Here is a 27,014-nt window from a genome sequence, read left to right on the forward strand (position 1 = left end):
CCTACCCCTTTTGGCCATCCTCTGCTACTTTCCCAGGCCACTAGTAGAAGGTGGGATTTGGAAGTAGAGCATGCATATGGAATGCTGGTGCTACAAGGTGAAGAATTAGCCACGTTAAGCCATTGCCCCCTTTCCCAATTATTTTTAAAAGTTTGTTTTCTCAGATGATAAGACCTAAGATGTCTAATGGGATCATCAAGCTTTTGAAAGACAAAGCTCTCATAGTTTTCCTCCCCACTTCAGAAACAGAACCCCGCAGTGTATATGTTCTTATTTGTGTCTCTCATGCCTGGGACCCCCAGTTGGTTTTAGAGAGGATAGATGTAACAGCTGCAGGTGCAAGCATTTTGTGGGAGCCCCTGGAGTAAACAGACCCAGGGTACATGGCCACAGCTCAGGATGACAGACCCCCCTTGCCTTCCGCTTTCAGAATCACATCCCCAACCTCCTTCGTGTACGGCGAGTCTGTGGACCCTGCCAGCATCATCCAGCTCGGCGACCTGGAATGCCAGTTTCAAGCACTCAATGTCACCCTTCAGGTACCCACCTATGTCAGGGGAATGATCCCAAGGACCCATGTGACGTGTCTTTTATTGGAAATCAGTGGCAGGGCTGGACTCTCCAAGAGAAGTCATCCCAGCTGTGTTTTTGTGTGTGTGTGTGTGTGTGTGTGTGTGTGTGTGTGTGTGTGTGTGTGTGTGTGTGTGTGTGTGTGTGTGTGTGTGTGTGTGTGTGTGTGTGTCCGCACACAGGTCTTCAAGATTGACAGGGGGAATTGCACACACTGATGAATATTAGTAACAGGCCCACGATGGCAGAGGCCTACACTGGTGTCCTTGGCCAGATGGTCCCCTGAGGGCCCCTCAGGTGTCCCCCATGCCTTTCTCCTTCCATGCAGGGGTGTGCCCTAGAGGACTCGTAGCCTCCCTGTCCTCCCAGGCTAGCCATGTGACTGCCACCCCCTCCCCAAGCAGCACAGATGCATAGGAGCATGGCAGAAGGTGCACACACTCACTCCCCACGCCTGCCTGAATTGTGGCTTACTTGCCTCGATCACAGAACTGTCACCTCCAGCAGCTGCACTCTGTGTGTCCTCTACACACATGATCAAGGCCAAGGGCATGGTTCCTTCTCTAGTTTTTTGTTTGTTTTTTAATTCAAAGGACAGATTTTACAGAGAGAAAGGAAAGAGAGATTTTCTCTCTGTTGGTTTACTTCCCACAGCGGCTGAAGCTGAGCCAAATCTGAAGGCAGGAGCCAGGGGCCTGCTCCACATGTCCGCTGTGCAGGCAGAAACACAAGCACTTTCCTAGGCTGAATCAGAAATGGAACAGCTGGGACCTGAACTGGCGTCCACATGGGATGTTGGCGTCACAGACAGAGGATTGGTGTGCTTTGTCAGCACAGCAGCCCCGTCTATTCCCTCTCTTAACTGAGAAGAGGGGAGATCAGCAGACCACCTTTTTCCCAGAAAGAACCAGGAAGATGTAGGCTCTGGGGGCTCCCATGATCCCTCTGGTGTGTTCAGCTCTACTTACTGCAGGCACAATGGCCAAAACCAAAATGCTGGTTTTTTTTTTTTCTTTCCCCACAACCCTAACTATGTAAACCTGTGAGCCATTCTTAGCCCTCAGGCTGGACAGCAGCATGCATGACAGGCAGACCACACTGCGGGTCGGAGGTCAGTAACTTCTTCTTCAAAGCAGGAATCCCCAGACCATCTGCCAGCTCCATGTGGTTATCTGTAGAGGTAACACAAGCAGGACCTCAGTACACTCCAGTCCATCCTCAATGTGCAAACACGGGGAGATGGAGGCCAGACAGAGCAGGAGCAGGCAGTTCCCGTGCTGCCAGGGGCTGGGCTGAGGACCAGGATATGGCAGACACTGAGCAGACCCCCATGAGGCATGGCCCCCTCCCAGGAGTCATGCATCAGGTGATAGAGGAAGCAGGCTGCCTGCCTGTTGTACCCCCAAAGTCCTGGCTCTATGCTTCCTGGGGTCTTCCTGCCTCTCCCTCCTTGCCTTAGCGTGTGTGGCTGTGGCCAGATCCTAATGATGTTTGCCTGTGGCTTCCCCTCGATGCACTAGGGGTGTGATTAATAACCCTGGGGTGAGGAGCCAGAGGAGGAGGCAGTAAAGCATTTGTGAACTCTCGCAGACAGCGGTCTTCCTCTCTCCACAGTGTTCCCCAGGCAGGGACCCCGAAACCGTGATGGATAACACATGTCCCAGCTCAGAGAGAATGAGCCTTCCTGATCCGCAAGACCCCCAGCTGTCACCCCCTGCCCTTAATTTACAGGGAAGGGAGGGGGAAGATGGGGCAGCAGCTTGGAGACAGTAGGGAGACGGCTGGGATAACACTACTGTCTTTCCCAGTTGCTTCTAGGGGTTAGCCAAGGTTTTTTGTTTGTTTTTTCTTTCCTCTGCATTTTGGTAGTCGGGTAGAAAGCAGATAAGGAGAAGATGGATGGATCTCATTTTAATGGTCTCAACTCTCATCTCTTCTTAATAGTGTTGGAGGTATCCTGCAGTAAAAGGTGGCGTCAAGGAAATGATGTAGAGGGGTTCGAATAACAGACCCTACTAAAGAGGGTGTGTGCTGAAAGAAGACTTGGGGAGCTGCAATTATACCAAAGAGAATGGGCGCTCTTATCACCATCTTCTGTTTAAAAAAAAGAGAGAAATTTAAGAGCCTGCAGTTTACCCTAGCAATGGTTTCCCTTAAGGTGTCTTTTGGAGGCAGCTTAGACTTGGGATTCAGACAAAAAGCTTTCCTGAAATAGGACCCAGGTGGGAGAAGCTTGCTCTGGGGAATTAGTGACTGGCAACATTCCCCGTAGGTAAACCAGTTGGCTGAGCCACTATGGGGCATTCATCTGGGCTGGGATGATGGTTCCCCTGGGAGACAGACAGTACATGCCTGGCCTACCAAGTGACCCTTTTCCCTTAAGAGGTCCCTGCCTGCTGGATTGCTGGTGTAGTTGTCACCCCCAGTGGTCACCTTGCAGGAAAGTCAGCAACTGGGCAGATAGAGGGAAGCAAAGGGAGAAGAATGTGGAGAAGGCACTGCAGTTTTCCTACTCCAGTCATATTCCTGAAGAATACAAAGCTCTCCGTGTGTCTGCATTTTCAGTCTGTGATGCAATGAGCTATGTCATTATTAAAAGACTACTACAAATGCTGATGGAAGAAAGATAAACTTGTCTTGGTCTTGCTCACTAGGGTTTTTCTTTTTTTCGGTTTTTGTAATTTGAGAGACAGAGTTGCAGAGGAAAAGAGGAGAGAAGAGGAGAGAGAGAGAGATTCCATCCACTGATTGACCCCATAAATGGCCATAATGTCCAGGACTGGGCCAGACCTCAGGTGGGAACCAGGAAATTCTTCTGAGTCTCTCACATGGGTGGCAGGAGCCCAGGTGGTCGAGCTGTGTTCCCCTGCTTTTCCAGGAGCCTTAGCAGGAAGCTGGATCAGAAGTGGCACATCAGGGAATCAAACCAGTGCCGATATGGGATGCTGGCACTGCAAGTAACGGCTTAACCCTGTATGTCACAGCACCAGACCCTGTCTGTGCTTAAGAGAGAGGGAAATAAAGAGAGATCTTCTCCAAAAAGTTGGGAGGAAGTCTGAGTCAGGTAGATGCCAGGAGCCTACAACTCCACCCAGGTGTCCCAGGTGGGTGGCAGAGCCCAGCTGTTTGAGCATCACGTGCTGCCCTTCAGGGTGTGTGTTAACAGGAAGCTGGAGCCAACCCAGAGCTGAACCTTGAACCCAGATGCTCCAGAACAGGTCGCTGATCTCCCAAGTGCTGGAGTGCCTTAACCACCCCAGTGAACACTGTTCCCCTTTTTTGATGGAGACACGATCATCTGTCAGTTCTCGCGAGAATTTTGTTTTTTCAATTTTGGCATCGAGAGTCAAAACAGTTCCCCACTTGCAAAACTGTAGGGAGAACTCACGTGCTTGCTGTGCGCGAACCTCTGCAGAGAATCCAACGTTCTGACATGTGTTAAAAATAAACACGGTTGGTTGGGAGGACTCTCCCACCCACAGGAAATGGTGCAAATGAGAATCCTTCCTTCCTTGCACATCCTCCTGTGTGCTGCAAGTGGGAGCTCCCAGCTGTGCTGGCAGCTTGCCTTCCAGGGCCGAGCTCTCGCGTTTCACTTGGCAGTCACTATTTCGCTGGTGGCGGGGCGTCCCTTCCCTTTAGTTGTTTTTAGTGAATTCTGTTCTTCCTAATCAAGACTTGGCAAGAACCAATCACCAGCTCTATCTCTTTTTATATATTTATTCTTTGAAGCAGAACCAGCTAGAGCAAAATAAATAAAAGCCCCGTTGTCTAGGGAAGGACTCGTGGAGCTCAATGCTCCCACTTTCTGCCCCGGGTCAGGATCTGGTGGGATTTCCTGGCCCTACTGACCTCAGCAGCGCCTGGAGTCCTTGAATTCCTTCTCTAAGCCCCAGGCTGCTAAGTGCCATTTCCTCTTTCCCTTTTCTTACTCACTTCCTATTCGTCTTTCATAAAAATTCATTATTCACCTGACAAAAAGTTAAGTTTTTTTTTTAACAGAGCGTCTTTATGAAGCTCACCCACTTAAAGTATCCAGACCGATGGCTAACTGTATGTTTACGAAATCACACTGCCATTGCCAGCAATTAATTCTAGAACATTCCATTACCTCCTTGATGACTCCAGTATCCATCAGCCACTGCTCCATATACACCTACCTTGAAGATACCACAGCCTCCACAATGAAGCCACTGGACCCTTCAATTCAGTCTCCTAAATGATCCCTTGCCCCTCATGTAACACTCTCATGTTCCCACAGAAGAGGTTATGGCCATCTTTGGGGCCCTGCTGTTATGCCAGACACATTCCCTACTCTCAGTTCCCAAGTCCTAAGCAACTGCTGATCTACTTCCTGTCCCTTCAAGTTCTCCATCATAGCCCAGTTCTACCTTGCTTCCTGTTCAGACTCTGTCTCCTCATTCTCACCCAGCTTCTTTGGGTCACCCATCTTGCCCATTCATTTCTTGGGAGACAAGGACTGCTAGAGACAGGAGGTGAAGAGGGAATAAGGAGGGAGCCCAGTTTTGCAGGGACAGGCGGGAACACAGCTGTCTGCTAGCACCTTCAACAAATGAATGGCTGCCATCTGTCCGGTCTCCCCCAGCCCCTACCCAGTCAGCCAGCTCATGTCGTTTCCTCAGCCCTTACCCAGGGAGACCATTTGCTTTAGGGATGGCTCACTTGGTATTTGAAGGACCCAGCTGTCTTGGACTTAATATGAAAGAAAGAGGTTATATCATATTAGTGGTTCTCAAGCAGTGGGTACTGAGCCAGCCAAATCCACCCAGACCCACTGCTGCCCAAACCCCCAGGCATGCTCCATCCCAACCACACCATCTGTGAGCTAATTCATCTTTGGAGGCAGTCCCAATGCTGTGCACTGGGTCATCCCGAGCAGTAGTAGAATTGTGTGATAGTCTATGAGGACATTTCCAGGCATGTGTAAAGAACCATGGTTTTTTTTGGGTAGGAAGAGGATCAGAAAAGGAAGTGAGTCCTTTGACAACCTGAGGTTTATAGGTATCTATCAGAAGCATTTCTGTGACATTGAAATTTCCCACCCTTCACCATTTCATTGTCATTGCAGGTCTTGACAGCACACCCTGCTCCTGCCACAGATGCAAAGCCCAACATTTCCATGCATGAGCTGGTAATGCAAAGTGCATGATAACTGTGAACTGAAGGTCCATGCTTTCCATTGCCACAGGTCTTCAATGCCGGCCCCAGCACGCTTCCGGCATCCTCTGTCAGCATCTCTCTCCCCAACCGACTGTCACCTGGTGGCGCAGAGATGTTTCACGTCCAGGACATGGTGGTGAGTTCTCTGTGGCTGTCACCATTGCTTGGCGTTTTGTCTTCCACTCGCTGCCCCTGACCCTTATGCACACTGGAGGGCCCAAGAAAACGGAGCCCATTTGGAGGCACATTCTGGGGCAGGTAGGGCACCTGTGATCACTTAGTCCAGTGAGGCAGTTGCAGTAATACTATAGAAGACAGCCTTGGGGATGTGGGAGAGGTAGCTAGGCATGAGCCCATGTGGTAGGCCTCTGTGTGACTGTCTGTAGACGTGTGTGTGTGTGTGTGTTTGTACGTGGGTGTATTTCTCTGAGAAGATCCCTACCATTCTTCAATATTCTCAAAAGGGTTCTGATGCTTAGAGGATGACGGCCAAGTGCATCGACATGGATTGAAATTGAAGTTCTTGCACAGGCTACGCCAGTCTGCCTGGTCTTGATTCGGTTGGAGACCCGCTTGTCTCCAGGGAAGCTTACTAAAGCATGTGTGATCGTCATCACCTCTCAGGCGTTCTCCTTGGCCTCCAGGATATCACTCTCCCAGTGTCGTCTTACTCCTCATCTCCCCAGCTTCCTATCTGCTGCCCCCGGTGTCTGCAGTCTTGCCCAAATTAGTGGTTTTCAATCCAGTCTGTGATGCCACTCAACCTCTCCTGCCAAGATCACTCCCATGAATTTCAAACTCTGACAGTTGACTGCCTCCAGCCTGTTTTCAATCCAGGTGACTATAGCAGGGTCTCGGTGTAAGCAGAGTTTCTGATGGTACCCTTCCAAACCTGTTCCTCCTGTCAATCTTGCTTGTCTCAGAAAATGCCACTCTGCCTTCCTTTGCTCGGGTCAGAACCATGGGGCCTTCCCTCTTGCTTCTGTTCTCATACGCTTCAGCAAGCTTCCAGCAAGTCTGAGGTTGCTGGCTTCACAACAGATTCACAAAGTTACCATTTTTCACCCCTCCACTGCCAGAACCCTGGGCCTGGGCACCCTCACTCGTATCCCTGCTTCTGCCCATGCCCAGTCATAGTCTGTCATCAGAGCAGCAGAACAGTCCTCCAAGAGCCAAAGTCAGGCCCTTCCCCTTCTCAAAACCTGCCTATGTCTTGTCTTCTCTTCTCTCCATGTTCTTCCAGCTGGCCCCAAAGTCTGCCACCAGCCTTCTCCATCCTCCTCTCTTTATCATCTTCTCTCCTTCTCCTCCCACTCCGGACACACTGCCTCCTTGCTGTTCCTGCAGTGTGCTAATCCCGCCCTGTGGGAGTTTGTCTTCTCCATCTTGCTCTACTTGGATGGCCCGTCTCCCAACTTCCTCAGGTGCTTCCTGATATCACCCATCAGTGAGACCCTCCCAGGCTAGTCTCTTCCTCCTCCTGTCCTGCTCCCATTGCCCCATCACCTCATCATGAGCCCGTCTCTCTGCTGAATCTCCAGGACCCAGCACAGTATTTGACATCACCTCTTCAAGTAGTGGGGACTGAAACCAACAAAACCATACTGCAAAGACCCTTTCTAATGGAATTCAGGAAAACTCTCTTGCTAAAAAAACACTGGATGGGAATCTCTGTCCAGAGATTTGGGTTTTGATTGCTGAGGGGTGACTCAGAACCACTGGCTGTGTACTCCTACCATGTGTTGGACTCTTATGAGGCCAGGTTCAAAGGTGGTGCCCACTTGGTGAGCCCTGGGCACAAGGGGCATCAGTCAGTGTACACGGACAGCACGCATGTAGTGGCATATCATCAAGGATCTAGGAGCATTGCTGTCTGAGTGAGACAACCTCCCCAGCGTAACGCAGACACCTCTGAGCCCAGAAGCCAAGTACACATGAGGCCATCAGGACGCTGCCTCTGGGCATGCTGACCATGGCATCTGGCATTGTTGTCCTCCTGGGTAACGTGAGCTCTAAAATCTTTCTGAGGCACTTGCTTGCTCATTTGTGCACCTTGCGATCTCGCATTCATGTTCTCTGGTCAGTGGGCTTTACTGAACCAGCAGAGGAAAAGTCTTCTGTAGCAAAAGTATTCTGTAGCAAGGTCGTGAAGTTAACAAACCATGTGCACACCCGTCTACCCTCTTAGACCGTACTGATCAGACTGCGTAGTGAGCCTTCTCCCTGATGGTCTCGGGATGTTGTGCAGCTGTAAGAGGTATGCAGGACTGGAGAGAGATTGTAGACCCATAGGAAAAGTTACTCATTGGCCAAATGTGAAGAGGCCACATTGGCCAATGAGTACTCCACTTGGCTCATTAACTTCACATACATTTGGCCAATGAGTAACTCAGAGGCCAGGGTAGGGTGGTGCCAAGGGCTGTAATTGCAGGTAGAGTGGCCCGGGAAGGGAAGGTGGTGAAACTGTCCCACAGGTGTGGGTCCTGAGTTCCTTGGGCAGGAACCCATTGCCAAGTCCATGTTTCCTGGAAAGCCCCACCCTTGACCTCAGCCCTGCTTGATTTCTCTCCATGTCCTGGGATTTTCTCCCTGGACACTGGTGTTATGTGTTCGTATGCGTGTGCGTGGGTGCACGCATGCTCGTTGGCATTCCTCATGCAGGATATTCTGCCATCACGTGAGTTGTTGGTGACCGTGACATGGATATCTCAAGCTGGCATGTGTCACTTGTGAGAAGAGTCCAGGGCTCTGTGACTGAGCCACTTGGGCAGGATCACCATGCCCCTTACAGCTGACATGGTGGAGGTGGAGGTGCCAGGCTGGGCATCTCAGAGGCAGTCGGGGTAGAATTGAGCAGCCAGTGCCTGTTAGGAGCATGCTGGTTCCCTGTCTTTGCTCTTAATTTTGTCTGCGGAGATCCAAGGGCTTGGTCAGCAGCAGACCTGCTGTTTGATGGGGGCTTCCAGCCTTGGTGCCCCTGTGTGGCAGGAAAGAGCCAGAGAGCCCAGCAGGGCTAGGAAGTGGAGGTCATGGGACCCCACCTCTAGGCCTGCAGGGAACGCTGTCTGTCAACTTTTTTCCCAGCACAGCAAACCATGTTCCAGCAAGTTTTTGCTAAGCCACCCTAGTGCCCTTCAAATCCCACTGTTATGACTACCTTCAATTCTCCAAGCTCTCCTTCCCCTGCCCGTACCTCCCCCATCCACTTCTTCCCAGCTCAAATGCAAAACAGTTGCCTCCTTCCCTCCTGGAGAGAAGTTGAGCTGTTACTTAATCATTCTCACCCTTGCTTTCCAAAAAAGATTAGTGTCACTTTCGATCCTTTGTTCCTGGCTGCTTGGCTCGCCCCATAGTCTGTAAATTCCTAAAAACCCAACTCTGAATGTGAAGGACCACGCCTCTTTACCTAGCCTCTGCCAAGTACAGACTGCTGTTTCCCAGGCGGCAGGGACCTGGCTTATTACCCGTGCAGTCTGGCCCTGCTGATTGCTTGGTGTGACTCTCAAAAGCATCTCAGGTCTCCAAGCAGCCCCATCCTTACCCCTCACTTGTCTTACTGCCACTCTTGACCGGCCAGGCTGCTGCACACACACTGCATGGGTGTGCAACCTCTTGGCCTTGCCCGTGGCTTCTACTTTCTCTCTGGCTATGGGAAGTCCATGCATAGCTCAAGACCCAATCCACCTGCCTTCTCTTCCAGCAAAAACTTCCACCTTGGACCCTGCTACTATCAGGGAAACCCATCCCACTCAGCTGTTCGCAAAAGTGTGTGCCCTTCTCTTAATCCTAAATCCACCTGCTCAGTGAGTCCTCCCTGGCCACTGGACCTGAAGCTGCAAACCCCCTCATTCTCTGTTCCATGTCCCCTAACAGCAAACTTCGTCCCTGTAAGCTTTGGCCACAGAAGCTGTGAAAGTATGCTTCTGGGGTCTGGCATTGTGGTGCAGTGGGTTAAGCCACCAGCTGCCATACTGGCACCGCATATGGGTACGGGTGTCACTTAGAGATCTGGCTGTTTGGCTTCCCATCCAGCTCCCTGCTAATCCCCATGGGAAGGCAGTGGGGAATGACCCAGGTGATTGATCCCTTGCCACCTGTGTAAGGAACCGGAAGGAAATTCTAAGCTCCCAGCCTCATTCTGGCTCAGGCCACACCATTGTAGCCATTTCAAGGTATGAACTAGTGGGTCAAAGATTGATTCATAGATTCTCTGTCTTTCTTCTGTCTCTCTCTGTCTCTCTGTCTCTCCCTTTCAATTAAATAAACCTTTAAAAAAATGACATGTATTCTGCTCCGCCCCCGGCTCCCACACCTGTGTACTCATCTCAGCAGCACCCCCTTATCTCTGCTTGGGTGTGAAGATGAGCCACCGTGGAGCCAAGCTCCTGAAATGGACCAGGATGGGAATTTACATTTTTTTCTCAACAAAAGCCAGGCAGTTGCAAGATGGAAGATGGCAGGTTGAATTCTGGAGCAGGGTTCCATCCCTGGGCTGTGGTTAGTTTGAGCTCAGCCAAGCGAGTAAGCATGTACGTGTGTATGAGTGTGTGTGCATGTGTGTTGTGATTACATGTCTATGCGTGCGTGTGTGTGCAGAGTGTACATGAGTGTGTGAGTATGTGTGTAAGAGAAAGAGAGAGGGAGAGACCCTGGGCTCGCACCCTCTGGAAAGCAGGGTGAGCATGGGCTGCCTGAGGAGCCCCACCTGCTTCGACAGCTGCTCTTTAACCCTGTGCACACAGAATCAGTCAGGGCCACCATGTTGTCCCCTGCTGACTGAGATGCCCAGGCTGGTCGCGGTGCCTTGATGGCCTGTGCTCACAGCTGCCATGACATCTGGAAGTGTTAAGGTCTCACGGCTAGCGTGGGGAGCAGCTGAAGTGCCGATCCCTCGGTGCCTGGTGTGTTTTCCAGGTCTCCATGTTTCCCAACTTGATAGCTGTACATCCCGGAGATGGCAGGACAGGGAACCAGCATTTCACCAAACGAATGCATTGCTCAGGGACTGAGTCGCGTCTCGGGAAGGGAGACAGGCTCATTCAGGAGCCAAATCAGCGAAGCGTTCCGCGTCCAAAACATGTTAGCCAGGGAAGGAAAGCATCTTCGGCATGCGCAGTCCAGTGCTCACATAACATATTTATGTTTCGTCCTTTCACAAAGGAGAATCTGACCACATCTGGAAAGTCTTGGGTGTCATTGCTTCTGCAGAAACTCTTCCCCATCTGCAGGGCTTGCACTGCAGGAAAAGCCTTCCTGTACTTGAGAAATGTCTGCCGCAGGGGGCGGGGAGGGTCCCGTGTTCCTGTGATGTGGTATGAGTGAGGGCTGTGTCACAGAGGGCAAGCCTGGTTGACTGTGCTCCTGATCTCCAAGCCTGTCACTCCCGGGTGCGGGGCAGGGAGACTCCAGGGCAGAGTTGGGGGAGATTTAGCTGAACCCTAAAACTGATAGGAGCAGACCTTGTTAGTGCAGTTGTCCGGGGATTCATGGCCAACACCTGCAGAAGCCAGATTTGTAGGGTAGATGGCGCTCTCCTGTTCCTCCAGGAACCCTGGCTTTTTTGCCTGCCACCCCTGATTCGGTGGCTACCTCCCTAAGAGGAGGGGCGGGGGTATAGGAGACGGATTTCAGAGAGAGCCATGAGAAGCCACCTGGGGTGCAAGTTTGCATCTCTGTAGGAGTTTGAAAGTCCCTCTCTATTTTTCTTTCTGGATTGAAGGAGGCTGGATCATCTTCCACTCTCTTGCTGCCCCTGAGCCATCCGACTCAGCAGATCTGCGGTGAGGTCTTCCCTCACATGCCTTCCTGTGCCCTTCTCCCTGGGGAGCCACAGCAATGCCTTCTGTATTTATTGCGTGCTCGCTGTAGCCTTGGAGGCTGGAGGCCCCCTCCTCCCCCAGAGCTGGAGCCTCATGTTTGTTTGTGTGGCTGTGGTGCCCGTGGGGATTTGATCTGTTTGTAAGAACATGTCGGAGCCTCCGACCACACATGAAGGCTGATTGGAGAAAACCAGAATTCATCAGACTGATCCACAAGCAGGAGGGTCTGTGGGGCTCCAGAAGGTTCTTTGACAAGCCTGCCCAGTTACCTTCATCCACACGTGCGCTCGCTTGCACACACGCGCACACGAGTTGTGTTCTCAGCCTTTGGTTACAACTAGGCGTATTCACCGTGAGCAGTTATGCAAGACCCCTGCAGACTTCTGTGGTCCCCCGTTAATGATGTCATTGTCAGGGAAAGGAGATCGATCCAGTCAGTGCTGCTCTCCTCATCCACCCCCAGAAGTTCCTCGGGGCCCACATCTGGGACAGAGGCTTGAGATGGATGCTGATGAGGAAAGCATTTTTCATGGATTTATGATGATGAATATTGTGCTATTGTTTGGCACATGCACAGAAGCACTCAATAATCATAGCTGCATAATTCGGTATGTTGCAACAGGATGGGTGGGTGTCTGGCTTAGTGGTTGATACACTCCTATCAGAGAACTTGGCTTTGGTTCCCGATCCTGTCTGACTCCAGTTTCCTGCTAAAGTGTGAGCAGGGAGGCCACGGTGATGGCACAGCTAGCAGAATCCTTGCCCCATCACAGAAGACTTGGATTGAGTTCTGGGCTCCTGGCTTTGGCCCTGTTCCAGCCACAGCCATTGTGGGCATTTGGGGAATGAACCATAGGCTGGGAGTGTGCTCTTATGTGCTATCTCTCTCTCTCTCAAATGATTTTTTTATATATATTTGGTTATTTTTATCCGAGAGAAGGATAGACAGAAATGGAGAAGGATCTTCCATCCACTGGTTTGCTCCCCAATTGGCCACGGTAGCCAGAGCTGACCCATTCCAAAGCCAGGAACCATGAGCTTCTTCTGGGTCTTCCACGTGGCTACAGGGGCCTAGGGAGTCGAGTGAACCTCTGCTGATTTCCATAAGCAGAAAGCTGAATAGGGAGTGGACCACTAGGACACGATCAGGCACCTATGTGGGGTGCTAGCACTGCAGGTGGAGGACTGGCATACCGTGCCACAGCACTGGCCCCAAATGAATGGATTTTTTTGGAAGTATAATAGGAAGGACATGATGAAGCTGAAATGTAACTGAGTCTCAATCTCTGTTTTACTAAATGCAAACTATGGCACATTCGCCTTTGCCCCTCTAGCTGTTGACGTTTCAGCTTGGCCTCATGCACCAGTTGGTATCACCTCTCCATCATGTGGCGGACCCCACATTTCAGATATGGCTCTTGCCTCACCCCCACATGCAGATTTCAGACCCCAGATTCCTAGAATGAAAGCACGCACAACCACCATGATCCGTGCTCAGCCTCCTGTGGCCAGATAGGGATGAATTGTCTTTTCATGTCTCGGGACTTCACGGTGGCACCAGTAATTGAATTAGCAGGGTGGACATTTGACACATTCTTGGGGTTTTCAGACGCAGAGGGTGTGAGAAGCGCGAGGACTGGGCGGTTAAGTCGGGGGATTGGCCGTGTTTACCCAGTTGCCGTCAGCTGTGCTCCATGTAACACGATACAGCACTGAGACCCAGGGATGTCAATGAGGACAGAAGGGCATTGGTTATCAGAGACGCGGCAGTTAACGCAAAACACATGTAGCTCGCGCGTGACCCCATGTCCCCTTTCATCCTCATTGGGCCAGGAGGCAGCTCTTAGATCAGACTGCACCCCAGAGCACAGAGGGGGCACCTCCAGGCGAGCTCCCGGGAGGACACTAGCCATCAGGTGAGGTACCACATCATCCAGAGGACAGCCCACAGGGATGCCGGGGGGACCTCCCCGTCCTTGGTGTGTGGTCATGAGGTGGGGCCAGAGGATGTCCCTACCACAAACTGTTACAAGTACATGCCCAAGGTGAGGTTGGTTCTTTAGTTTTTGAGACGTGTTACTGGCATGGGTCAGATCATATGAATGTGGCAAAACCATCCCTAGGTAACCATCTCGCTTACTCCTCTTCTAAGGTTTTCCCACATGGGGCTTCCTGTTTGCCCAGGCCCATTCTGCCACCTCACTTTCGATTGCTGCTAATGTTGTAATTTATCCACAGCCTGCCCCATGTTGAGCCCTGAGCTCTGCAGCCTCAGTCTGCTGTGTGCTTTCCCAATGCTTATGCATCTGCTATTCCCTTCCAGCAGGAGTTCCCTTTCTACGACCCCTCCAACCACTGCTCTCTTTACTTCCCAGAAGTTCTCTTTAGCCCAAAGACCCCCTGGAAGTGCCACCTCCTCTGGGTCAGGAGCACAGATCAAGGCCAACTTCCCAGGGGCAGCAGATAAAATCTGTGATTCTACAGGAGCCCTCCTCTGAGTACTAGGGAGGGATGCGCAAAGCGGTGGCTGTGCAGTGTGGTGTGTGGAGGATGGGGAGGAGGGAGGAGCCGTACCTTCTCACAGTCAGAGCTTAGCAGTTCGGATGTGTCCCAGTTGAAGTGGATTGCATGCTCACCCCGTGACTGGTAGAACCCCCCACAAATGGGTGTTGCTGGCCCCAAGAAGGGTGCCAACATAGCACTTGTCATAGCGCCTGCAGCTGGTGCCTTTAATTCCCATCCAGGTCTGAAATCAGTATCTACATGGGATTGTAAGAAGCTAGCATTGGATCCTAGCAAGAACCTCTGCCTGCAGAGTCTTCAGCCCCCAGATAGGGACTGTGAGTGTGCCCTGATCTCTGGAGACCTGGGCATGCTTGTGCTGTGTCCCTCTCGCTCAGCTCTTGAGAGGCCTCATATAGCCTCTTCCTCCCCACCACCCCTAGCCACAAAGATAGGCCTGACCCCAGGCCCTGCTGCCAAGTGCTGTCCGCCCCTTGGGTTCCCACAGTCCAGTCTCCTGACACCGTCCCAGGTCACCGCTATCCTTTGGTTTGAGCTTGCACAGTGCTTCACTGGGGCCAAGGAAGTGGAAGGACTTTATAGCTCCCTTGGCAGAGTGTGGGCTCCTTGAGGTCGTGTCCTGCATCTCCTCATCCTTGCTTGTATGCTCAGTGACACCCTTCTGTCCAAATTCCAAGAGACTCGGCCTGCCTCCCAGGCCCTGGAGGTCCTGGAAGATTGCAGCCTTGCTGGATGGATGGTTATGGTGGTGGGGATGATGCATGGGCCTCGGGCAGTCTGGGGACAAGGGGGGGAATTGATTGGGCAGAGATGAGCAGGGGTCCATGGACTGCCAGGCTGTCAGTCAACTGAGCAGGTGCAGCTGGATGAGACATAGGCTGCCTGCCACTCACAAGGAACATATTGCTTCCCTTTGGCTAGCAGCAAAGAGTGTGGGGGCAGGTGGCTCACTATTGCTCGCCTAGGTGATGGAGGCAGGGGGTCTCCAGGTTCAGTGGAGGTGCCCAGGCAGTCCTTAGGTAGTAGAAGACTTTACAGACCCCCGCTGCACTCCAGTGTCTCGTGTTACAGATGAGGCAGCTGAGACCCTCGGGCCCCCGAGTTGACCCAGCTGTTAGGTGGTAGAGCATGGACTGCAGCCAGAGACCATGGAGTGTTCATCCAAAGCTGAGTGTCCATGCCAGCAGCCAACCACGTGACCTCTGACAAGTCACTGAACCCAGCAGCCTGTGGCTCCTTATCTGTCAGCTGAGGCCACAGGACCGCGTGAGCTTGTAGCCTGCCTTCCAGAAACAACATTCCAGGGCTCTCTGCTCCCTATGCAGCCCACGGGGTACTATGGGGTCGCTCAGCCTACCCTGCGAGCAGGCTTTCCCGTTCTTTCTCACGGTCTAGGCTGGAGTTGTGGTTTTGGCCCTTGTGGCAGCCGTGGGTAGGCACGGAGGGTCTCTGGGGGGTCTCCAGGTATCTAAGCTTAAGGTTCCTTCCGCACAGTCATGAAGAGGAGGATGAGGTGACGTATTTTGCTCCTCCCCACCAGCCCCCTCCTCAGCCTCCTATCCAAAGGCTTCCCAGGGTGGCAGGGAGTCCCCATGGCACATCTGTGAGCTGAGTGGTCCCCATGCCCCAGCCCAGCTCTGTAACCCCAGTGGCGGAGGGGACAGGAGACTGTGGCAATCCTGTGGCTCTGCTCGCCTCTCATAATGTGGGAGTAGAGGGCGAGACCTCTGGCTTCACGGTGCTGTCAAAAGCCTGACCGTGAGAAGGTGACAAGCCTGGCCCCCAGGACGCACTGTATGAATGCCGCGTGTCTCCAATGCACTGTCTTTCTCCAGGCTTTGGGCTGTGGGTGACGCTCCCGTCAGATGCACAATGAGCTGGGCTGTGAGACTGAAAGGTGTGCTCTGCCCGCTTACCTCCTTTTCTCCCCGCCTCCATTCTCTCCTCATTTCCTGGTTCCAAGAGAAAATTCTGGTAGCCTTCCCCACCCAGTTAGAGACAGGAAGCACCTGAGCACTCATGAGCTCACTCTCTCTCTGTCTCTCTCGGGGACTCGGTAAGAAGCAGTGGCCTGGGACACTGACGGCCCTGGCTGTGCCTCCATGCATCTCAGCAGACCTGAGTCCTTGGTTCTTTGTGGCTTGACATGGGTCTCTGTGTCTGCATCCCCACAGTGTTAATGCTCCCACAGGGGTCGCCTCTAGGGATGTTCATAAATGTGCTCCACAGGCCATGCAGGCCAGAGTTGACGTGGTGTCCGAAATCTTCCTGTTCTGTCTCATCTATGTGCTGCACATCAGCTTCCCTCCATTACTCAGGATCCTAAAATCTGCATCTTCTGTCATTTGGACCTGTTGCTATGGCAACATCCACCTCTCAGCATCACGCTCTTACGCCCTCTGGTGGACGGAGCAGGTAGTAGGAATGGTGCACAGGTAGGTACTCTGGCTGGGATCCATCCTGGGCACTGACCACCTCACCTGGCCTCTTTCCCCTTACAGGTGAGCCAGGAGAAAGGAAACTGCTCTTTCCAGAAGAGCCCAACCCCTTGTGTCATCCCTCAAGAACAAGAAAATATCTTCCACACGATATTTGCTTTTTTCACCAAGTCTGGAAGGAAGGTCTTGGTAAGGAGTGGCTGGGGCAGCGGGGATGAGCCCCCCTGGGAAGGCGCGCCTGGGAGCAGAGCCCAATGCTGTCTGATGGTTTTAATCCATGGACAAGGATTGTCTCCCACTCTAAGTGCTCAGTGTGCGGTTGCCCTCAGGGTTAACTTTACATTCCAGGTTCCTGGCAAAGGGGACCATTTGCCGCCACCACCACCAACCCTTCACCATCTTGTCATAGCTAGGGACATGCTGAGTAGCCACCAACTTGAAGTCCTTAGCCCACACACTGGAATACCACACAGCAATGAAAAGTCACACGTCATAGATAACATTGAGTAAAAACATCTAGACAGAAGGATCCTTGTTGGAGTGTGTTCTTTATATGAGTTCAGAAGTAACAAAAGCTGATCAGCAGTCATGGATCATTCTGGAAGGATTATTGGTAAGGTAGAGCCTGAGGAAGCCTGCTTAGCTGGCCAAGGGCTGCTTCTTTGGGGGGAAAGCACACATGAGATGGGTTGTATTTACTGAATATGCCCTTTTCTCCAGAGTTTAGAAATTGAAAATGGAGTCACCGTATGCTTCTAAAGCCGCCTACCCCACGTATCTTTGGTTCCATTTCTTGGGTTCCTTATTTCAGACTCGAGAGGTGCCCGTTGAGCTCTTTGTTCCTCTCTTCCACGGTAGGGGGTGCAGCTCCTTGCCTGTACAGTTTAGGATTTTTCACTTCTGTAGAAATGCTAATGCATTGTTTAAGGTTCTCGCATGCCACGATGAGTCCTTGATATAGATGATTTTCTCGGAAAACTTTCCCCCACATTGAAGCGTGAAGAAAATTCATGTTGCAGGTCCTGCCATCCAAGAGACGGGAAATCCCCGTTCGTGAGTTGGAATGCACGTTTTGGTTGGGTAACTTGTGTGTCTTCTTGAGTAAGCCCTGTTTCTTCTCTAACTTAGCATACCTAGACAACAGGCTTGAAATCCATTTGCCACCAGAGGCAGAAATTAGGTGATTAACAAAGACATCTTGTCTTCCAAACCCGTAAGAATGCTCTCAGAATTTGTGCACGTGTTTCCTTGAGCAAGCATCCATTTCTGTGAGATGAAACGTTGTGGGAGAATCCATAGCCTTTGCCTGCACGGAGTTGGCTTTCCTTGAAGGCCAGCGGCAGGGAGAGCTCTCGAATTCCCCTTTGTGGCAGGAAGTTGCTCTTGCTCTCTGTTGACATCCTCAGCTCTTAATGTGCGGCTGTGCGTCAGCCGTTGCTCTTGATACATCAATCGAGTCCCCAATTTGTCTTCCCAGGACTGTGAGAAACGAGGGGTCCCTTGCCTAACAATGCACTGTAACCTCAGTGCCCTTGCGAGAGAAGAAAGCCGTACCATAGACATTTACCTGCTGCTGAACACGGAGATACTGAAGAAGGTAAGTTTGAACACTGGAGTGGGCCTCCTAGGGACACCCTGGCTGCTCCTTTTCCTGCAAGGGCTGTGGGTAATTCTGCTGCTGGGACAGGGGTGGACATTTCCGACCTCAGGGACTCCTGAAGTGGTCCCGCAAGCGGAAGCACGGGCGTGGGTCTCCTGGGAGCATCTTGGGCACCGGCCTGGGCTTACTCCAACTCTTCCTCTTAGCAAGCTCTGCACAAGGCTAGTTTGCACACTCACATTTCTGTACTGTAGTTTGCATCCAAGTAAGCTAAAAATCTTATTGAGGCAAACTCCCTGGACGTGTGGAGCGTGCCGTACTACAGCTGACAGGCTCCCAGGTGAAGCCAGTACCACTGGTCTTGACTGCATACCAAATCAAGAGTTGGCAAGCTTTTCCTGTAAAAAGCCTGTAGGGACCTGAAGCGAATCTTCCAGGCTGCATAGTCTTCTGTAGCTGCCAGCCTCTGCAATTGTGTTCTGGAGGCAGCCCTAGATCACACTCAAATCAATGGGCATGGCCATGTTTCAATAAAACTTTGTTTACAAAAACAGGTGGAGGGCCAGATTTAATCCTCGTATCTAATTTGCTGGCCTTGCTTATCTTAAGGATTCATTTATTTTTATTTGAAATGCAGATTTCACACTCCAAGAGGAGCGCTAGAAAGTCCTTCATCCACTGATTCACTCCCCAGATGGTTGCAACATACAGAGCTGAACTGAGCTGAGCTGAAACCAGGAGCCAGGAGCTTCTTCTGGGTCTCCCACATAGGTTCAAGGGCTCAAGGCTTTGGGCCGTACTCCACTGCATTCCTGGCCCATAAACAGCGAGCTGGATTGGAAGTGGAGCAGCCAGGAAAAAAAAAACTGGCACCCATATGGGATGCCAATACCACAGGCAAAGAGTTAGCGTACTATGCCAACCTCAACTTATTATCATTTTCATCAGAGAAGTTCAAAACTTTTGAACTCAGGTCACTTTCTTATTGCAAGTTTATAAGGAGTGCCTTGTTTTTAAAAATAAAGAAATAAAATACCTCCATCAGTGAGCTGGCAGTCCCAGAAGAATCCCACAGATTGCCTGGGATTCATTTGCAGACCAGAACTGGATGCTATAAAAATAATTGCACATGAAGATAGAGAATGCACATTAACCACAGAGATGCCCCTTGGCCTGCTCCCCCTTGGAGAGACTGGATGAATAACCTGCATAGATCCCTCTGTGTGTGACCACATGTCCCGAGCAAAATCCCTTCCCAAGGGTTTTTCCTGCCGGAAGTAGCAGTCAACATGCAGGACTGACAAGTGGCAGGCATGGGGATCAGCTCTGTGTGCAGCTGTTACAGCTCCTTGCCCCCACTGGGCAGAGGTAGTGCCCAGCTCTGGGCACCCTGGCTTGCCCTGGAGGGAAAAGGGCTTGGGGCAGGCTGGGCTCACACTCAGCAAACTTCACTGCCAAGCAGAGGAGCCAGGAGTGCCACCCGTATCGCTTGCTTCACCGCCACACACACTCACACACACACACACACACACACACACACACACACACACGGGTCCTCCCATCCTCCCCACCCCCAGGGGTTAGGGCCAGCCTTACAGTGTGGGTCGGGTCTGCATTCTTGTTTTGTTTTGTTTTGTTTTTGATTTCAGAGTCTGACCCCCAGGCAAGGGAATTTGAGGTTTTACTGTCTTGACCTGAAGTAGTATTTTGTAGGATCTGGTTTTTTAAGTCATCAAAGCATTGCCGTTTCCTTGACAGTTGACAGCTTGCTTGCTGATTTTGTGGCCTCTGGGGCTGCCTTGTAGGGTAGCCTTGGCAGGTGCCATCATTGTCATGCGCCATCAATGTCAGGTGCCATCAATGTCAGGTGCCATCATTGTCAGGTGCCATCATTGCCATGCGCCGTCATTGCCATGCGCCATCGTTGTCAGGTGCCATCATTGTCAGGTGCCATCATTGTCATGGTTAGGGTTGTTGTCATTATTAATAGCCAACATGATGACCGTGCTGGTGACTCCAGATTCCAAACACAGGGCACGCTCACAGTGAAACCACAAAGTTTTATGGTTTTTTTTAAAGTCATATTTCTTTTTTATTTGAAAGAGTTACGCAGAGAGGAGAGACAGAGGTCTTCCATCTTCTGGTTCACTCCCCAAATGGCCACAATAGCCAGACCCAAGTCAGTCTGAAACGAGCAGCCAGGGGCTTCCTCCAGGTCTCCCACATGGGTGCAGGGGTTGAAGAACTTGAGTCATCCTTTGCTGCTTTCTCGGGTCATAAGCAGGGAGCTGGATCAGAAATGGAGCAGCCAGGACTTGAACCAATGCCCATCCGGGTTGCCAGCGATGCAGGCAGAGGTTTATTGTACTACGCCACTGTCCAGGCCCCTATGATTGTTTCCGCAAGAGAACAATAACATGTGCGGTACTGTTAGGTGAGATACAGGGGACGCTGGGTGCTGTTTTCTCTGGGAGAGTCTCTGTGGTCTCTTTGGCAGATGTGGGAAAAGGGCCCCCTGGGAGCTTTCCGGGAAACCATCCCTTCTCTTATCTGTGGGCTTACAACCTGACTGGGGACTGTGAGCCTCACTCAGTCTCCGGCCACCTGCAGTTGCCATGACAGTAGACTGGGTGACTGGGTCTTTATAAAGGAAGGAAGTGTGTTTGGCTCATGGTCCTGCAGGCTGACAGGCCCAGGGGCATGGTGCCCACATCTGCCCTTCCTCTGTGCTGCATCATGATACGGCGAGGGCTTCACATGCCAGGCAGAGCAGGTGTGTAGGGATGAGTCCTACCACCTCTTCATAAAGCTGCTCATCCCGCCCTGGCGGCCCCACCCTCACAGCCTGTTCTAACCCCAGCAATCTCCTGAAGCCCCATCTGCAGGTTCCATTCACTTGGGACATGGAGGGTTCACTTTCCAACATGTAGATTTCTAGAGACTTCCCTGCACTGTAGGGCCTGCTGATACCTGGCACCCCACAGGGAGCGGGCATGATGCCACCAGCCCAATTCTCTGTCTTCCTGCCCACCTGCGTGCAGGGGCCAGGCCTTTCCCACTCCACAGTGAGTGTGCCCCCTGCACCATCCACCCTCTTGGCTCTGCCATGGGCCTCAGCTCTGCTGCTCCTGGTCTTCCTCCAAAGGCCTTCTCTGTCATTGCCGCTGCACAGCTGTGTTCTCGTTATCTGGATCGATGGCTTTGAGTCAGAGCCACAGCAAGGCTGTTGCAGGCCTCTGGTTGTTGAGCGATTCCAGAGGCTTCCATGACCCCCAGGTCCCTCTCTCTTTATGCCTAATGTATAAGACAGATGTCTTCTCATTTCTCATCTCTCTGTCAGCACCCTCTTTCAATCCTAAATGGCCTTGTCTCCAAAACAATTTCATTTAAGAGCAAAGAAAGAGGGGCCTGTGATATGATGCAGCCAGTTCATGTCCCGGCTGCTCCCTGTCCAATCCAGGTCCCTGTATAGGCGCCTGGGAAAGTAGCAGAGAATGGCCCAAGCATGTGGGCCCCTGTACCCACATGAGCGATCCAGATGATGCTCCTGGCTGTAGCCTGTCCCAGCACTAGCCAATGAAGCCATCTGGGGGCTGAACCAACAGAGGGAGCAGCTGGCTGTCTCTCTGTTTTCTCCCTTCCCTGTATCGCCAACTTTGGAGTAAAACAAATAATACTTTTGAAATCTAAAGAAAAAGCAAGGCTAGGGTTAAAACTGAACTTCGTGGGGAAGGCTTGCGGGCTTGATGGGGGTGGGTCGGCGGATGCCTGCAAAATGTGATTCAGCTGCCGTCCGAGGTGTTGGGCCTGCCTTTGTGGTACACAGTTCAACAGCTCGCTTCATCCACAGCTCTTTGTGAACATGTCAGTATCAATATCCAGATACGCGGCTCTCACCACTTGGAATGCACAGCGGGCGAGCTCGTGTGTGGGACTTGCCAGCGTCCTCTGTGGCTCTGAGCAGCCACTGTGATCTGAAAGAATTCTCTAGAGATTGTGCCAGTGTGTGTGTGTGTGTGTGTGGCTGCTGGGCTGGGAGGGTTTGTGTATGTGTGCCTGTATGTATGCGTGTGGTCTGTGTGAATCTGGGCATTTTCTTTCAGCTGTGTGCTATGTAGAGGCACAGCCAGTGCCCGCCCTGCAGGGGACCAATATGGAATCGTGTGTTTTCCTCCACAGGATAGTTCTTCGGTCATCCAGTTCATGGCTCCGGCCAAGGTGAAGGTCGTAGATCCTGCCCTCCGAGTGGTGGAACTGGCGAGTGGAAACCCAGAAGAGATGACGGTGAGTCAGCCACTTTCAGGACAGGGAGGCTGGCTGGAGACGGGGAGCTGGAATTTGAGGGTAGGCACCACTGCTGGGCCAAGATGTGGGGTGCTGGTGGACCCCACACCACGTCGGCTCCCCCCGTGCATCCTGAAAAGTGTCTATGGTTTTTACCTGGTACAGTGGCCTCATAGCATCGGTCCCAAGGAAAGATCATCTATCTAGAAGCATCAGCCAGACTTGGCATTCCACTCGAAAGCCAGAACTATTTTTATCTTTCTGAGCCCTTTCCCTCCAGTGTGCCTTCCCAGACACAGTGCTCCACAGATAAACACCAGGATGTTGTAAAAACAAGTTGTTTGGCTCGCTCAAAGAGGCCGCCTCAGCAGCCGCCAAAGACCTAGAGATTTCTCTTCCATTCGCCGTCCACTCTCTTGGACTTCCACAAAGTGCAATTGGCACCCAGGGCCCCGCACACCCGGAGCAGGCCTGAGGGGCCAGCACCACGGCAAAGCTTCCAGGTCTCCCTGGTCCGAAGTCTGGAACTGGGAGGCAGCATGAGATGCTAAGCACGGGCACTGTGGCGTGGGGCACCTGACACCCCAAGCACTGGTTTTAGTAATGGAAACTGCTGAGAAAGGTGCCAAATGCTTTGCCAATTCGGGTCAGTTTTTTTCTGGTGGATTTTTTTTCAGTTTTTTTTGGAGTGGGTTTTTGCCTTTACCTGACAGCTTTTTGGCCGTGTAACTGCTAATCCAGACACCCCTGTGGCCTTAGACATTAGAAAAACTATAGGAATGTGTGGGGCTGTGCAAATGAGGGTAGTGGGAACGGGACTAGGGAGGGGTACTGAGTTGGCTGGCCTGGAGCTCCTTAGCTTATCCCCTTGCAGGGCCTCTCTGCCTCCTCAAGGATGCTGTGGTGGGTTTTTCCCTGCTCTGCTTCTAGAAACCCAGAGAGAATGACCAGCTCTGCTGAAAGTAGGGAGGTGGGACATGCTGAAACCAGGAGCCCAGAGCTAAAGCCAGGTTTCCTACATGGATAACAGGGACCCACCAGCTCGCACCATTATCCACTGCCTCTCAAGGTGCGTGTTAGCAGGAGGTTGGAACTGAGAGTGGAGTCGGGCTCTGCACCTGAGTGGAGTCCCAGCATTCTGCACCAAGCACCTGCTCTTCAGTGTTAAAAAAAAAAAAATATCTGAGAAGTAAAAACTAGAAAAGAGAGAGAGAGAAAAATCCCATAATCTCAAAAGACACCTTACTTACTTTTTTTAAGTTTCTATTTTTCTGTGAAGATGATGCCTTGGGTATATTAAATGGTATTCTTCCTTCACTTATTATCTATAACACTGGCCATATCCTCACATTGTTGTCATGTTTTTGAAATCGCTGAAAGCTTGGTTGTCAGACAAGGAGGGGAGAGGTGATGTTTTTGTGCCTCGTGTTGGAGCAGAGGCCCAGCCCTTGTGGACCGTGTGGCCCGTGGGCCAGCAGCATGCAGGGAAAGTGTATTGGAACCATGGGATCGTTGGTGGGAAGGAGACTCCAGATGCTCAGCCTAAAGGGAGGCAGGCAATGGCCGAAGCTGAGAAGTGACAGGTGAAGCTGGTGTTCTAGAAAGATCTGACAGCAGATAGGCATGGCTAAAGAGCAAAGACAAGGCCTAACCATGGATGCCCACGCCCCGGGATCACAGAACAGACACTTATGGGGTCTTAGAGGTTTGGCTGGGGCAGCCAGGCTTGTTAGACGTGGCAACAGCAAGACCTGAACTTTAGGACTTTTTGATGCCACGTGGGGCCCCTGCTGTTCCTTCCTTTAGATTCTGTCTTCTTTGTTGTTTTGAAAGATGGAAGATGTGGCATGTGGGCACTGCAGGCCACTCAGATCACCACCCACAGATGAGTTTATTGAAATGGTGATGGCAGTGGAGTGGCCCTTCTCATCACAGGGCACGTCTCCAAGAGGATGATTCTCCTCTCCCAGACGGACAGGGCGTGCTTGTGGAACGTGCCAGACTAAACTACAGCAGTGGCTCCATCTGGGTGTCCACAAGAGCAGACCTCCAATGTGGCCTTACTGGGTCAGCCTGCCCCACTGGCGGTTTTACAGATTCTGGTGACCCGGGCCAGATGCCAGCCCCTGGCTCAGAGCCCATCGTGTCTTCCCAGACTCACCCACACAGGAGGAGCAAGCAGGGCATGGGAGAATAGGGGCAGTAAGACAAGTATGGTGGCATTTTCTTTGCTTAGCAACCGAGAAGATGGTAGCTGGCTCCATATGGCCAACAGCTAGTCTTTAAAAGTCTGTTGTCAGGCAGATAGGCATGCAATGGTGTGACGTGACAAGCTCAGATCTGAGGACTTGGGGCTGACACTGAAGTTTGAATCTTACTCTTGCACTTGAGCTTTGTGGCCCAGAATGTCACTTGTCCTCACTGTGTCTGCATGTTTCCTTCTGTGAGATGAGTGTTGGAGACCTCATGGGACAGTTGCAGGAATTAGACAGGAAAGTGCAAGCAAAGTGTCAAGCTAGACTAGAAGGGCACTGGCTAAGTGACAGAGAGATGTGAGCCAGGCCTGAGAGGGGCATGGGAAGTGGTGCTGGGCCCAGCCACCCTGGGCTTCCCAAGGGGACCCAGCATGGATGGCTTGGGCAAGGAGGGCTTGGGCATGACAAGGAGAAGGTATGATGACTTGAAGACTTGTGGAGCTGGGGCAGTGCTGAACCACACTCCCCCTGCACCCCCAGCCCGAACCAGGGTGCTTATCTTTGCAATCACAAGGCACATAATTGGGGCAGTGGCATCTGAGGAAGGGACATTTGGTGACAGGTGACACACTGGATGCTTTGAGCTTTGCAGACCCTTAGTGTGCTGGGAGCTGATAGACCCCTAACAACAGTTCCCTGATGGGAAGGCGGGAGCCCCAATTTGTTTGCCAGGACCCGAAGTGGGAATGCCCCCACCAAGGCCAGATTCCAGCTACTGTCGCTGGGTCACAAGATGGCAAAGTCAGGAAGGGACAACCCAGCAGGTTCTGATGAGTAAATATAAGCCAGCTCCAGCATTTGGGTGCATTTTAGGGGTGACGCTTGCCTCACTGACACAAGGATTGTGGGTGTACCACAGGCTAACATCCCAAGTCACCCAGCTCAGACCACAGCCTGTCTCTTGTGGAGTCCACGGTCTATAGGGAAAGCTGGCACTCACCCAGAATATGGCTGAACTGAATGTAGAACAATGCAGTCTTCCATGGAGAACACCTGCCTTCTGTCGTAGAACAAGAGTGAATGTAGAATGCCATCTGTTTTGAACAGAGGCTCTGGTGCATACTCTTGTGTCTCGCCCCGGTTTGCTCACATGTTGCAATCAGAGCTGTTAGCATTGCAACTCTTTCCGGTCCCAGGGCTTGCTTCTCCAGTGCCTTTTCGGGTGCAGGTGAACACTCCGTGGGCCTCCAGCTATGGAAGCACTTAGCCAAGTGGCCACTTGACGTTCTGAATGCTGCGCCTTCTAGCCTTCTCCAAAGGTCAAGCCCAAAGACACATGTTCCCATGCCCTGGCCATTTCCATCCCTGGAAGGGGTTTTCACTTGTATGTCTTCTCACCCCAGGTGGTGTTTGAGGCCCTGCACAGTCTGGAGCCCCGGGGCTACGTCGTGGGCTGGATCATCGCCATCAGCCTACTGGTGGGCATCCTCATCTTCCTGCTCCTGGCCGTGCTACTCTGGAAGGTGAGTGTGCCATGTTCCCCTGCCTCTCCAGGCCTCCAGCTCCTTCGCGGAAAATTGCTTTGCTGCTGCAGACCTAGGCAGGGGAGAGACTCCTGGCTCCTGTGCAGCACAGGCTGTAGCTGAAGCCACACTGCAGGGCTAGCAGAGGTCTCAGTGCGTTGTTTCCATGGCTTCCTTAACGCGGTTCCACTCTGTCCTCACCAAGAGTGGCAGGAACCAGCAACTGAGAGTGGGCTGCTTGGAAGAGAGAAAGATGCGTGGCTCTGTTCTTGTCTCCCATGGAAGATAAACAGCAAAAGGATTCCTGCCCAGAAGCCTGGGGGAACTGAGATGGGCCACTAGGCCGGAGAACTGGTTTTACTGGAAAGTTCTCCCAGCACCGTGGGCTGTTACTGGTGGGTGCCCCAACCCCTTCCACAGGGAACCCCTGGCTCATCTTTCACGTCTTCCCTCCAGGCATGCTTGCCCACACTCAGGGCTAGGTGATGCCTTTGCCCCTCTCAGACTCATGTCCTGTTACCCCCGTCCCTAGCCCCCAGTGATGGCGCTGCAGCTGTTAGCTGATTGAAGGGTTGTGTATTCCCCTTGGAGGCAGCGGTCCAGGTCATGGGCCTCACATGTAGCCTTGTTTCCACACTGCCTGCCTGGCTCCAAGCACCACCAGCCCTGTCCCCTCCTGCAGCTGGGACTTCCTGATACCACTGCCCGGGCCACCCAAGGGCTCCAGTTCCCGGACACAGGTGGATACAGCCCCAGAGTGAAGAATATGTTAATTCATTGGGGAGAAAAAAAAAAGGAATAATGAAAACACTTCCAAATACCCACGAAGTATGGGTGAAATGCTGTGTTTCATGTCCTGTTCAAAGGACAAGGTTGGATCC

General features: G+C 52.0%; 1 protein-coding gene across 1 annotated transcript in view; it reads left to right on the forward strand.

The window, feature by feature from the left end:
• The window catches only part of ITGA9 (integrin subunit alpha 9), a 240,981-nt gene that overhangs the window by 205,389 nt on the left and 8,578 nt on the right, over positions 1-27,014 (forward strand). Inside the window, exons 22-27 of the mRNA XM_040964761.1 lie at positions 431-539; positions 5,780-5,887; positions 16,595-16,720; positions 18,009-18,128; positions 22,311-22,415; positions 26,014-26,133. Of these exons, the coding sequence (XP_040820695.1) occupies positions 431-539; positions 5,780-5,887; positions 16,595-16,720; positions 18,009-18,128; positions 22,311-22,415; positions 26,014-26,133 (688 nt within the window). The remainder of the gene's footprint in view (positions 1-430; positions 540-5,779; positions 5,888-16,594; positions 16,721-18,008; positions 18,129-22,310; positions 22,416-26,013; positions 26,134-27,014) is intronic.

The sequence above is a fragment of the Ochotona curzoniae genome, unplaced genomic scaffold (assembly GCF_017591425.1).
Source record: "Ochotona curzoniae isolate NIBS_2020 unplaced genomic scaffold, NIBS_Ocur_1.0 contig_1302, whole genome shotgun sequence".
Classification (NCBI taxonomy): Eukaryota; Metazoa; Chordata; class Mammalia; order Lagomorpha; family Ochotonidae; genus Ochotona; species Ochotona curzoniae.